Source organism: Poecilia reticulata, chromosome 17 (genome assembly GCF_904066995.2).
Source record: "Poecilia reticulata chromosome 17, P_reticulata-male-v2, whole genome shotgun sequence".
In the NCBI taxonomy this organism is placed as follows: Eukaryota; Metazoa; Chordata; class Actinopteri; order Cyprinodontiformes; family Poeciliidae; genus Poecilia; species Poecilia reticulata.
In genome coordinates this window covers 15,837,734-15,852,731 of record NC_088846.1, presented here as the reverse complement: position 1 = coordinate 15,852,731, position 14,998 = coordinate 15,837,734, and the positions used below count along the sequence as shown (strand labels likewise).

Below are 14,998 nucleotides of genomic sequence, written 5' to 3'. Positions count from 1 at the left end.
GAACATTTTTCATTTGTGGTGTTTCATTGCAATTGTGAATTGCAACAAGTGATTTCAACTGACTACCCGCTGCTGACTTTCTCCAGCATTTTACTGAAATTATTCCCAAGCTGTATAAGAGGTGACAGAATATTTTAGAAACTGTAATATTTTAACCAGGGCCTCTTTAATGGGCCACTTGTTAGATTAAGATAAAAATGATGAAAAATGGTCAAACACAAAAAAATTCATGGAAAATTCAGAGCCGCTCTTTTTTTCAGCACTTTTTTTTATGCGTTACAAAATAAAAATAAACTGAAACAATGTGAAGTTGGTCACTGTAGCACAGAAACAGCTACAGAGTGAATAGTTGTGGCGTCATTAGAAGTCAGCGCACTGACTTGGTTGTAAATCAGAGCAGAAAGTTTAAAGAGTTTTTCTGCTTACCTCTGCGCCCACAATCTTCTTCCTGTAAACGCACAAAGATACTCAGCATTACTGTTGTGCTTATGGCCACATAATTTTGTTCATCTGGATTTTTGTTGACTCACGGTAATAAATCAAAGAAAACCTCGACATTTACCGGGAAGCAGTGCAGGCTCGACTCTGGTGGGTACACGATGAAATGCCGCAAAGTGAACCCAAACCCCAGGGATGTGCGGCGTAAGCGCACGGTTTTGGGCCTCGGCCAAGCGAACGGCTCCTCTTCTGCGGAGTACTGCACTGCAGGACAATCAGCCAAACTTCGCCTCTCTGCAGAGTCATTCTGCACAGAAAAGAAAGACGTAGGAATGATTGAGCATAAAATCTTTCTGATCTTTTAAGACAGCTTTCTTCTGTAAATAAGAACTCTTAGAAAGATTCAAAGCTGACAACAAAACTACCATAAATAAATAAATAAGTTTCAGGACAAACATGATATTTCTTGTTCATTTGTTGCATGCTAAAGCTGCTAGCAACAAATTTTTTATGAAATCAAACAAACTCCTTCTGTTTAAATACTTTTACACCAATAGAACATGTCATTGTCAGGTTTTCTATTTGCTGTGCTGATGTTGTAGTTGTTATTTAATCAAGACAGAAACTATCCTTTAAAAAAAACAAGCTACAGCATGCTGCTTCAGGTGAACCATATTAGCCATAAGGCATCTTCTTAGAATTATTTTTGGTAAATCCAATTAAATTTATCTTGTTCCCCCACCGCCCTCCATCCATGGATTTAATTGCTCCATCAAATTTTTATACTTCATTATGAATGACCGCAGAAAAAAGGATTAAAGGAGTATACAAGATTGCAAAAGATTCAAGAAAATAATTAAAGCACATGAAAATGGAACGGGATGATGTCCCCTCCTTCGTCTTTGTTAATGTCAGCTGATCAGATCAGTTTTTGTAGCCAAAACCAAACACCCAGAGCAGAAAATGCTTTTTTAATGTGATTTGTGGATCTCTGAAAATGAAATTCAAACTTTAAATATACAATTGTGTTTTTATGGTCAGTGTGTAATTGTTAGTGCAGCAAATGTTAGAGTAGGATTCATTTTTAAGCAGGATATACCGTATTTTCCGCACTATAAGGCGCACCTAAAACCTTCTATTTCCTCAAAAGCCGACAGTGTGCCTTATAATCCGGTGCGCCTTTTATATGGACCAATATTGAGCCACAACAGGTCTAGCAACTACGGCAAGCAGGTAAGCAGCCGCCGACTTCATTTTCGTCCGTAGAAGAAGAAGTGCGCGGTGCATGCTGGGATAGTTGTCAGAACGCTGGTTTGTTAATAAAATTTGACTGACCTATCTACCTACCGACCTGACAATCAGGTCGTCTGCAGGTCATTTAGCACCACGTTCTCCACCAACATGCTGTGCGCGAACGGAGAAGGGCCAGTATCGTCCGGCCACGCCCAAGCCCAGTCGCGGAAGGCTCTCCTTTGCCGACCCGAGTCGGACTGTTTTGTTGACATTTTTTATGTCAACAAAGTGGCTTTAGATATTCATCCGGGGTGCTTCGACTAGGGTTACCAAGGGACCAGCCCCTATACATTTAAAGCCGGGGACGGCAGAGGAAGAGAGACAGAGGCTGAGGTGGCAGCGTGTCGGTTGGTCTGTGTTACCCAGAAAGCAGTTGGGCACAATTTTGCAACACCAACATCGTGAGTGAAACAATGACTGGGGTAGCCTACTATATAAAGTACTCTGGTACCACTTCTTTATTATTACACATCCACATTTGTAGAATTGCGTCCCGTATAGGTTCAATACGGGATGCGTGGCAACCCTAACTGTAGTGTCTATTCTCTGCGCCTTATAATGCGGTGCGCCTTATATATGAAAAAAGTTTTAAAATAGGCCATCCATTGAAGGTGCGCCTTATAATCCGGTGCGCCTTATAGTGCGGAAAATACGGTATTGTAAGTTTGGAATAACAATAAGAGTAAAGTTTACGGTAAGTTCCCAGCTGGAACAGAGCATGTCAGTCTTCAAATTTTAAGGACACACATTCCTGTGTTTACAGTCTATTTATGGCCTCACACCTTTGTTGTTTCACATGTGTAGCAGCAGCAACAAATTTACTCAAGTTTCCCTGCAACAGTATATGTTCAGGGAAATCTTAGATGCTAAACCAAAAACAAGCAGACTCCCTCCGCAACCCCCCAACCAGTTTCAGCCATTTCTCCCTACCCCCAGAAGGACAGACCTTTCCCCACAATGTGAGGAATTTGATGAGCTTGCATTAATTGTATCTCTGTCTGTGGCTGAGATATTTGAGTAAAATGTCAAACCCATGCTGCAATAACTGAGTAGATCACAAAGCAAAGATTTTACTAGAGGTTTACCTGCTTATGAACATGGAAAATCTGCAACATGTTTCAAGCAAATAAGTCTAAACATGTTTCCCACCTGCTCCAGCTCTAACAGGAGGTAGAGAATAAGTCAAGCACAATAAAAAGGAACAATTTGCGTGCAGAAACTTAATAAAAAGAGAACATTACTTCTCACACTTGCTGAATTAATGCAAATACAGTTTGTGCCTGGAGGTGTGTGCCGTGTCAAAGCAGGTTTTAATAAGCCCGTTGCAGCCTAACTCGGATCTTGCAGCATTTCTGCTTTTCAGCAGCAAAGTTCTAAAAGGAACAAACCCTTTAAGCCAAAGCACACCAGAAGTGATAAGTTTAGCTATAAAGTATATATGAAGGAGCTCAAACGTGCATGCCTCTGAATAAGAACCAACTGTACTGCTAAGTGGGCTGGGAAAAAAAGACCTGCAGGTGCAGCTGCCATCCGCGTGTTTTGATGAAACTCGCAAAACAGGTTTTACCGTGTATAAACAAGCTTTGTCTATTCGGAAACTCTGGCACTTTCAGATTTAAGCTTGTGCCAGTGTTGGATCCCCGAGTGTCTTTAAGGAAACAGACAAACACTGAAATTCATCCTTTAAGTAGTACTTGTGGTGAGGGCTATAAATCAGCAGGACGTCAGAAATGCCTGCACCGATGCCCAACGCATCTCCGGGGTACGCCGGACCCACAATACTGGATCTATTTAGAAGGCAGTGCAGAGGGTAATTTCCACTCCTCTGATCTTTAGATGCGGACAGACAGGGGCAGTGGGCCTCCTCGCAGACACATGCCTTGCAGTGTTAGCATTGCCACTTGCAAAGTTAATACTGCTGTGACATTCCAGGTCAATAAATTCCAGACCTGCATTTCTCCCGTGGTTCCCTCTTGTGTTTAACCGAAATAAAGTACAACGGCTATAGTTAGAGAGCAGACCGGACCCCTGGGAAAACCTGAAGGAGCAGACTAAGGCAAGAGGTCAAAGGAAAAATTGACAAAAAGGAAAAAAGCAGACTTGCTACAGAAAGGAGTAAAAGAAACTTAAACATCAAAAGGACACACCTCTCCTTTCCTGTCCATAAGTGAATGCCTCTCAGTCATTCATGAATCACTAGAATGCCAGAATGATATTTGTGCTGGGTGAGGCAGCTGGGAGAACATTTGTCTCTCAGCTGGATGTCTCCTGAAAATGAAAAGTGATCTGCTCTATGTCAGGGTCACCAGGATACCACTTCACAGTAAACTCAGATTCTAGTGAAACCATTCTTTATACTTCCAGTAAAAAAAAAAAAAACTTCAGATGAAACTCTCAATTTTAGGTAATTCTCCAAAAACATGTTTTCATGTTTGGATTAGAGTGCAACATTTACAGACCCCCAGTTCTTGTAAAGCCGTGACTTTCAATTTCTCTTTGGGAATTACAACAAGTGTTTAAAATACCATTGTCTAGCTTCTCATGTTAGTAGAGGCAACAACACTGAGGAGTGCATAACAGAAGAATCACTGGACAGAATAAAGATAAAATGGCAACAGGAGTTACACATTTAAACTTCCTTTAGTCTCCTACAATGATGTTTAGCAGGATTAGCCTGGTTAGCAGTGGCAACTTAATCATGAAAACTTATAGCATGCATTTCTGTCTCTGTATGACATTTTTTAAGTGCATGAATGCTGAGGTTAAAACAACCTGGTAAGCTGGTCAAACAGATTTTTAAAAACATTACACGTCCCCTTGGTTAAAACGGAGGATATTAGAGATCCAGTTTTAAATACATATTGTAAAATCTTAAGGTCTACATGTTAATAAACTGGGCTGTTTTCATAGCTTGCCTGAACAATAATGAAGGAATAATGGGCTAGCTGTTTGCGGTACTGTACTTTATGCTCACATTTAAAAGAACTTTACAGAAGTTAACAATCTTTGTCAAATGCTTAATGTTCCAAGCTAATTCCTCACCACATGCGGCCATTTAAAGTAAGACTGTAAAGGCTGAGATTGAGGGAAACCAACCACATCAAACCCACTTCTAAGAATTGGATGATTTACTGAAGATACACAGCTGTTAATACGCCACACATTTTAGTGCCCAAATACAAGGCACACTGACAAAAACACAATTTCCGTTTTCCCCTCAATTTAAAACCCTACAATCCTTTTGCATGCAAAAGCTCTGTTAATGTTATTCAATGACACATTATCACATCACATGACATCAGACCTGAAAATGCCACAACCTCAAAATGTGAGGAAACTTGGTTCTCTGTTGGCTGCTAAATTCTATGCCACATCCCAGTTAAACCGAGCACCATGCTGTGAAAGGCCAGGGATAATGATACAGAAGGCAAAGTCCTTGACGTATCAGCCTTGGAGCTCCAGACAAGGTCAGAAGCATCATTATTCATGCTACATGTGTCATATACTTAAGTATTAAGAAGACTAAGTCCTGCAGGTCTAACATTTCTGTACAGTACGTCAGGAATTTTACGTAATTTACTAAATTGCCTCAAATTTTCAACTTGAAACGCTCGATATTTGTGCAAATTATTTTTTCGGTGATCTAACCCTTAAGATTCATTGCTCACTAGTGTGATTCAAACTTAGCACATAGTTTCACCCAGTTTTCATTTGACTCTAACATGCCATAAAAAAGGAGATATATTGACCATACAAAAATATCATTCTGAACATAGGATAAGATAAGAAGGTGTTGCATTTCTCTCTGTATATTTTTGTTTTTTCTGTCATATTATAAAAATGGACAATGTGGTAAAATCATCCGATACTGATCTATTTGGATGAAGTGGGGAACCTGCCATAAAAATTACAAATAAAACAACGTGTCAGTGTTTATCCTTTAATCTTAACAAAGATTGGCAAACTCAAATATTCACTCCAAAGACATCCATGTGCTTATTTTTCCAGGTGTTATTTAGGGACTTACATTTGCACCTTTCTATATGAGCAGAAATATTTTCATACAGTATTATTACCTTCAGTTTTACATCAGATTTTTGTCACAGTTTTGCTCTTTACAAGCAGTGGTGGAGCGCTCCACGTAGTCCTGGATAGTTTTGTTTTAAAGACCACTACATTACAAAACAATGTAATAAATGCTACTTTGTTTTAAGTAATTTAAGAAAAAAAAAATCACTATGTTGGAGATGTTTTGAATAAACGAATACCAAACACAGATGATAAACGTTTTTCTAATATGGTAGGTAGAGGCAATATTTAATTAAAATATCCAAAAACAACCAAAATCTGTTTAGACCCATAAAGGTTAAAACTATTCAGCAAATGTAAGAAGTAGTGTGACAGGGCAGTAAAAAGCACAGAGACTGTGCTAAACACACCAACTTCTGTCAAATGACCTGAGCAGCACGCAGTGCTCGCCTTATCAGTTCAAGGCCACCAGCTCCAGCATCTCTCAGTAACATTTACAGACAGATTTGATTCATATCAACATGAAAGTGTCATCTGTTTGTTCCAGCACACAGCTTTGGTTTCATATCAGCCTCTCTGTCCATGTAACTGAAACAAGAGATTTTGCACAGAATTACCATGAACGGTCGATCAACCATTCCCATGGTATAAGTTGCAACCTAAATTGTGTCGCACATGAGAAGGCAACAAGGTGCTGGTGAGGGTAGATAAAGCTGAAGACATGTTGGTTCTAGTTGTTGGAACACCAGATGGGAAATTACTAGAGATGTGCTGATCAGGTTTTTTCCTGCCGATTCCGATCACCGACACCAATCACCGATACGATCACATAATTATTTTTTTAATCATAAGCACTACCGGTTACATTATGTGGAAAAAGAAACCATGAATTCACCTTAATTTAGATAAAAACTTGTTTTTAATAACTTTTCCCAAGAAAAAAACAAAACAGGCATTGTGCAAATTGTACTGCTATCAATAATGCTATCTTTAACAGACTGAAAACACATGAAGGCTCTGAAGCGGCTAAATAATGCAAAAAGTCAAAATAAAACCTCTCAACATTGCCAAAGAAATTCAAGTACAAAACTTAACATTCAAAGGCAAATACAGGCGCCATTACAATAAAGACCCACCTTAAGCCACCTGAGTTACTGAATGAAAACTTCCTGATAGCATGGCGGCTAGCTGATTACTGCTAGTTCTGATTGGCTGTTTCTGACTGAGCGGAATAATTATGCAGAACAGGGAGGAGATCGATTATTTTTTCAGAGATTATCTGTCTCATGTTAGGACAGCGAAAGTTTTAATACGTATGTAAAATTTATTTTTTTTAGGCTGCTTAAAAGCAGCTTTAAGCAGAGGTTCGGTGTGAGAGTCACTACCAGATGGAGCAGAAGCGGCGCTCCATCTGTGAAATATTACTACCTGTATCGCGTAGCAACGGTTCAACAGCGAGAGCAGAACCAGCGTCCTACATCGCAGCTCGAAGACTTAAATAATTTTGCGAGTTATTTGTTTAGATTTCTGACCGTCATGCTAATCCGGGTGAGTGTTTGTAGCTGTGCGCTGCTTTATCTGCTATCTGATCTTCCATATGTCTTTTTTACTGCAGTGAGCCTTGATATAGCCAAAGTCCGTCAAGTATGGCACTGTTTTTATGCCATATTAGATTCGTCGTGTTGATGCATTTTGACGTGCTTCACCCCACGTGCTTCAATTTTCCACTGCAACACGCAAACTTCCCCATTCACTCTGTGTGTTATAGTTACACATCGCTTAGGATTTGTTACTGCGCGTTTGCTCAGTGTGAAGAAAAGAAGAGACCAGCTGCACAGGCAGGCTGTGAAATGAGATGTAGGTGATCGGTTTGTGTGATCGGCAACAAGAGACCGTGATCGGCGATCACCGATCATATACTTTTTCACGGAAATCGGACAATTATGATCGGTGGCCGATCGATCGGCACACCTCTAGAAATTACATGTTTCATCTTTGGGCTACTTGTTCTTGGCCTCTAGCAGAGCTGGGAAATATCACACATTTACTACAAAATCTGGATATTCTTTCATTTTTTTATTTGTCATGCAGGCTGGACACAGTGACAACTAAACAAAAGTTATCACTGTAGACTAAACAAAAGACAAACGCCAATAAAGGTGGTACTCTGGCTTTCCATGTATTTTATAATGCTGATAAGTAATTAGATTAAGATTAGAATATTATATTAGACACACAAGTACTAAAAAAATGTTAATTAAACGAACATCAGCCTACGTTGGTTTTTGCAAACATAATAAATTACGAAGTGTCATTTTAAATTGGAACTCATTCTACTCTATAGCATTACAACATTTACAAAAATATTGTAAATGACCAACTTATATCTTGACCTGAAACTTTGGTTGGTAAAAAAAACAAATAAATCACTGTAACCAACCAAATTGACTGTGACTGTTTATTAGTGACTTGCTGTGTCAGCTCTTTCTACTCAGTTTGTCACTAATGACTCACCATTCAAGATTTCATGAGTTATCTATACCAGAAGGGAAAAACATCACAGGCAAGCGTTTTACTTCAAAGAGTTGGCACAACAAGGAAAAACTGAATCACGCAGGCCATCTCTTCTGTTTTCTCCAGAGACACTGCAGACACAACCTTAACACAACAGGAAGTAACAGACTTCTTCTATCCAATTGAGGGTAAATTTGCCCTTCCGATTGCCATCAGTTAGCCATGCAATGCCTGCACAGAAGCTTCTGTAAAAGACAGCCATCCTAAATGAGACAAACAATGAGATTTAATGAAGCTAAGATTGCTGGGACGAGATTGAGGGCAGGGGGAGGTCAATATCCCTCTTGCAGTTCTAAATATGGATTTGGACTTCGTAATCTACAAGAATCAATTTAAGTTGCTGCGCATTTCTATTGTTCTACTAGAAAAGAAAAAGTAGGTATAACTCAATATAAAAAAGCCAATTATAAACAAATAAAAGTTCCAGTTGAATCCTAAAAGTCAGCTTGATATAGTAAATATAATAAAGGAGAAAAACAGAAAAATTCAAACAGTAGCAGTTTTATCAGCATCTAATCTGAAGATCTGTGCGCTTTGTTTAAATACCAAACACTATTCAGCTGATAACCCAGACAGACACTTTAGTGTCAGTTGTTTTTTGTTTTTTTCCCAGGGAAAAAGAAAAGAGGGAAACAAGACAAATTCCTCAGCAAATGCTTCTGATACAAATCAAAGATAATATTTTTCAAATCTCATTCAAAATAAAATGAGAGCATGAAAACTCTCAACTTTAGAAAGTCGACCAAACTGAGCTGCTATGGAAAAGCAGTCAGATATTTTTCTGTGAGCCAACATAATGAAGTTGTGATTTTTTTAGGACCTTCATTATGTTAAAGTTAGCTCCTGAGAACTGCCAAACTGAGCGTTGCTTTGTTGGAGACATCACGTCTCTTACTTCTTGTTTACAGCTCAGGGGGGGGGTAAGGCATGTCAGAACCTATTCTGACTGATTTCTGTCACATTTCATTTCCAAGACATATTTGTTAATTTGTCTACTCCTTGGAAAATTCTTGCGTTGTTATTTCATCCACAATTTTAATTTTCAAAACTCCCCCTGAACCGAAAGCTCCAGGGGATTTTCCAGATTAAAATTAGCATGAGCTGGTTAATGCGGTAGTTTGATTAGAGAGACGACTAAAAAGAGGATTTCCTCAGACTGAACTAAGGGTTTGTCTTTCACGCTATTACAGAGCTAACCTCAGCATTCTGAAAGATGCTTACTTATGCCTAGTCCATTTGTGTGATGGGGTCTTTTGCTATGAAACTTAACCTTTTCAGTTCACAGTTACTGCTGTATTCTGTCTGTAATTGGGTACAAGAACCAAGTCTTTCAAAAATCTGTGACTTACTTACCAGACCAGTCACCAGGATATTCACCACAATATGAAAATCTGAAGCAGGTGACACTTATAGAGGAGCAGATGGTGTCCCTGTCTGGTATTACAGGGGCTACATCTTAAAAATCTGAGGCTTAAACAAGCAGCTGCACTGTTGTTTTGTCCGCCTAACTCCATAAATCATAAGCTTAAATTAATTTTTAAGCTAATTATAGTACTTCTTTTCAATGTGTTAATCTACGCTGCAGACTAATTTAGTTACAAACTTGTGGTCATGTCTAGTTTTTTTTAGGAGAGCTTTGAAGGGCTACATGATATTGGGAAATCTTGTAAATACTGTGATGACAGTTACGATTTATGTCTATTATCCTCTTTCCCCTCTTTCTCATCTGTGCTTCCTACGCTCTGTGACCTTTAGTATTTTGGGTAATGTTATTTGTGTCCGGTGTGAACATCTGCTGCTGTGAAACTCTGTCCAACTGGTTAAATATTATGCTAGCAACAATTACTGCACTCCAATCGACTTTAAGAAATGAATATTGCACACAAATATATTGTAATGATGATATATTTTTAAGTTATTTTTAAGATGTGCTGCATTAATGCTTTAAGGGTTAGCTTTAATTTTGGGTGTTAAGCCTCAAAATGTCTTTTTTCATTATTCTAACTTTTCAGTTTTCCAAAAGGTCTTTAATCCCAAAATTGTTATGTTTTTCCCCTCTCTGTCCCAATATAACACCGCACAATAATGAGACTAGAATTAATTATCAGTATTGAGATAAACAGCAAAAACATCTTACAGAATCAAAAATAATTTGAAGCAGAACTTGCATCCACAAAAATCTAACTACCAATGCTAATGTTAGCACCACTATATTATACGTTTCTAATGGCAACTGCGCTCACCTCACAAAACGAAGACCTTGCTTGATGCCGCTCATCTTCTTCAAAAGTGGGAGCCCAACGTGATGCCATCATTCAACTTCAATGGAAATCTTGCTGTCCGTAAACGCCCACATTGAAAAGCTCCCGCAAAATCCAAGAAAAGATGTTTGGATTTATACCTCCATGGCGGCTAGCTCTCCTAGTCCATCTGTTATAGAAACATATTACAAGGTTAAGTATGGTGTTTAATTTATTAAACTTAAGAATCCACTGTGCAGTTCTGACAAGCCACACTATCCGAGACCTGGAATGGACTGGTTCCCAGTGAGAGACACTGGGAATCTGTGTATTCATAAAGCAGAACATCTCTGTTTGAGATCTAGTTGCTAGTTTAACTTTTAGAAAAAAGAATAAAAAACAGTCATTCTGTGCCACCTTATGAAGAAATAAGTAAACAATTTGACAAGAGCCAATTTTATTAATTCAGCTTTAATTGTTCAGAAAATACAATGCTGGATTTTTCTTTAACACGTAAAAATGTGGACCTATAAAAAAAAGGCGATTTGTATCATCCAGAAAAAGTCTGATCGGTTTCTCTATGAATGTAAGAATGTGAAAGAAAAAAGCTGCTCCACTGGAAAAAAATTAGTAAATAGTCGAAAACATGGCATCTGGGTTACATAATCAGATTACAAAATCTGTTCCCGTAATTACACCAAATCTTGGTTAAAAAGCCAGGAAACTGTCTAACAATAAACTAGCACACCAACAGAACAATTTCAATTTATCAATCAAATTTTATTTGTATAGCACATTTCAGCAGCAAGGCATTTCAAAGTGCTTTACATAATTAAAAAAAATTAAAACAGCCTGTAACATTGAATAAACAGTAAGAAAGAGAAAGATATTTTGACCCTTTATGTTTTAGTGCTTGTTTAAAAGTATCATTGTGACAACAGTAGGGAAGATTTACATGGATGTTTAGTCTGAACATTTTAAATATTTTTCATGTGCCAAAAATGTTTTTCTGTTTTTTTGTGTTTTTTTTTTTACAGAAGGTTGCAAGTAGCCTATTCAAAAGTAAAGAGCAATATTAACAATATTAACAACGTTATTTTAACTTTGATTAAAATAAATAAATAGAACAACTCTACATTGGTATCGGTATTCAAACGTATCAAATACAATTTCTGGATTCATAGCAGGTGTTTTTATTTACGTACATTACGTGAGCATCGGACGCCTTTTCATAAAATATGCATTATGATACTGATCTTAGCTCTAAGTAATCTAACCCAACACAAACATCATTGAATATGAACTAGGCAACATCTACAGCGATATAACCCAAAAGCTAAATTTAAATGTTATTACGGGAGAACAAAACATGGATGACCAGGTCAGCCTAATGAATGGCCAGCAACAAGTGGACTACCAGACGAGAGGCAGGGCGGAAAAAAAACTGTGGATGACTTTAAAACTACTTTACATAGTTAGTGTGTGGAAGTTAATTTTGGTTGTTATGCTGTCTCCAATAACAAAACGACAGTTTTGTGTTTTGAGAAGTCTTATCGTTTTTGTCACTATGAAATCGATAAAGAGTACGAACACAGCGTGTAGAGCTGTTGTTCTCCAGCGCTCAACAAAAGACGCTTTGGATTTGTTACTACTCACAAATTACTACCGAGAAAAGTTAGAAAGTACATATGAGACACCACACCACCATTTCGCGATTTAGTATACAGCTATGTGTGTCTGTGAATTGAGAAAAATAAACAAACAACACAGCTGCGGCAACAGGCTGCTAGCGGTTAGCATTTATGCTAACATGGTTGGAGTTAACAAAGTTACCTGTGTAGTTGAGAAGCGTCATAACAGGAGCCAAACTGAGGCAGTGGTTGTCCTTAACAGCGAGTAAACAAACTAAACACATCGTGTGTGAGTTTGTATTTTTTCAGAAGCTGTCCAAATAATCCATAAAATGTCAGTATTATCGACTTCCCGGTGATTAGTCCAATGAGTGGAAGCGCATGGTGCAGTTTTGTGGCTTGAGTCTTTTTTTTCTTTCCAGCTTTCCCGACTCCCTGGGAGTCCACCTTCAGTCAATAGGGTACTCTCCACCAATCACAGGCGGTGTTTCATTTGCGCGACCCAATCAGGTATGAGTTTACGGAATTTTGTGGTTTGTCTGCAAAACTTTGCTTTTAATCGTTCTCTCAAAACGTCGAGGACATTTGTCAAACAAAAAAGAAAAACGAAACTATGACTGTCAATACACACTAGCGTGCTGTTGAAAAGCTCTGTACTTACTGCTTTGTAACCACAAACCGCTGTAGTTTCTACACACAAGGTTAAATAAGAAATCACATGCTGTGGTTCAGTGTGAGGTCGAGTTGGGTATTTTGATGCGGAAAATGTCTTCACGCATACCGCAGCGTATTTAGATTGCATTTCTGATCAAAGAATAGCTACGATTAAAATTACATCTCAACCCAAGAGACAAATTGTGCGGATTTAAATCAGCAGCCCGTCTCCCAGGGCTTGAACAAATGTTCCTTTTATGCCTCTCTAACATAAGGGGCCACCTGTTCTTGGAGCTGGCAGCTTTTGTTGCAGAGGACTTTCATTAGGCTGTACTGTCCAGTCGATTGTGCTTTGTAGTGAATATATATTTTTAAAATTTATTTTTAAATTATGGGTTACTGGGAATATTTATTTTAATTGCCTTCAAAGATTGGGATAGAACTTAGTATTATTGGGGGCGGGGGGGCGCCAAATAAACAATTATAGGTAAACAGTCTGTGGAAATATAGAATTTCAGTATTTTCCAGGCCATGTTTTTTTGTGACTAAGTACAAAAAAATATTAGTTTGTATTTGAATTGTATTTTAACCCATCTATATAGCCCAGCCGCTGTATAAATTGTAAATTTTTGATTTACATCATAGTTTACTGTTCACTTCACTTTATAGTGGGAATTCTCAAAATATTCTCCTTAGCCCTCTTGGTTGTTACTTCTTAATAGAGCTACATAACAGCTGGCATGTACAAAATGTCCTGTGAGTCGGAACAGTGATATTTGGACAACAGTTTGAGAACCTTGCATCTAGAGAATGTGGTAATATTCTTCTGTTGAAGGATTTAATCAAGACATTATTGTGTTTGAGCTCAGTTCTGTTGAAAGGTCAGTCAGTTACCTGCAATCCCCAAAAGACCCTATAAAAGCCAAGAGGAAAACCGTTTCGTCGTTCTGGCACTTCATGTTCCCAGGTTAGATAGTGAGAGTCGAATGTCAGGTGTAAACAATGAGCAAAGGGACCCGAAGCATCAAACCCGCTTTTGTTCCTTTTAATGGTTCATATTTGGGTCACCTCTTTTTTTTTCCCTTTAAGCGTCCTTAGACTATTAACTTGAAGTTTTATGTTCCCGCTCTGGTCAAAAAAAAAAAAAACTCAGGCACAGACCAACTGACAAAGTTTTTGTCTAACCGAAGACGTGGGGTGTTATGAAAAAGGCTGACTACATTTTCTTCCTCTTGGGATTCATAGTTTTGTCAAAGGATAATGCCACCCAAATTGATTAGTGAGGAAGTAGAAATAAACCAAACCAGAGGCCCGTCTCACGTTTCCAAAGGATATCCTTATGATTTGTTTCCCCAGACTTTTTGGAAAATACTCTGTGAATTTATAAACCCTGAAGGAAAAAAATATTTGTGACTAAGCTCAACACATTCGTGTTATTTAGATCGAAAGTACACCACCTCTTATAGGCTCAAAACAATAAAAATAAAGTTTTGGAGTTGCTTAATCCAAGTCCAGACTTTAAGATGCAGTGGCTATTCATACTCACATTTCCTCCACTGTGGCTTAACTCTGCAAAGAAAAGTGAGCCAAAATTCATATCGACAGCAAAGCAAAAGACTCACTGTTAATACAAACACTTAATGGGCTGCAGTTGTTGCAGGTACAAGGGGCAATTACTTTCTGACACAGGCTCAGGTTGGTACCGATAGGTTTTTTTCTCAAGTCATCATTCAGAAACACCATTTTATGCATCTTGTTAGATACTGGTTTGATGATTTGACACATACTATATGACAAGACACGACGTCTGTCTTGCAATCACCCAGAATATTGTTTGGCTGTCTGGGTTTTCCAGTTTCCTCCATGCCCTGGTTTCTGATAAGTGAGGAACAATGAACATATGATCTTCTAGGACCTTAAGTTGCGAGAACTCATTGGAATGTTTCTCATTTAGTAGCAGTAAACAGAAATGTAAAAAAAAAAAAAAAAACAATCCTAGATGCACGAATGACTGAACTGATTTACTTTTCCTCAGTTCAGTAAATCACTGAACTGAGGAAAAGTTCCTCAGTTCAGTGGAGGAACTGAGGAACTGAGGAGTAGTAGTTTACAACTACCAGTGTAAACTACTACACTGGT

The 14,998-nt window shown here is 38.3% G+C and overlaps 1 protein-coding gene across 1 annotated transcript in view; it reads right to left on the bottom strand.

Moving 5' to 3' along the window:
• arhgap21b (Rho GTPase activating protein 21b) overlaps window positions 1-12,624 on the bottom strand; it is a 34,739-nt gene extending 22,115 nt beyond the window's left edge. Inside the window, exons 1-4 of the mRNA XM_008434100.3 lie at window positions 12,408-12,624; window positions 10,578-10,764; window positions 563-745; window positions 427-448 (exon numbers count right to left, since the gene is read on the bottom strand). Of these exons, the coding sequence (XP_008432322.2) occupies window positions 427-448; window positions 563-745; window positions 10,578-10,649 (277 nt within the window). The 5' untranslated portion in view covers window positions 10,650-10,764; window positions 12,408-12,624. The remainder of the gene's footprint in view (window positions 1-426; window positions 449-562; window positions 746-10,577; window positions 10,765-12,407) is intronic.
• Window positions 12,625-14,998: the final 2,374 nt, after the last annotated feature.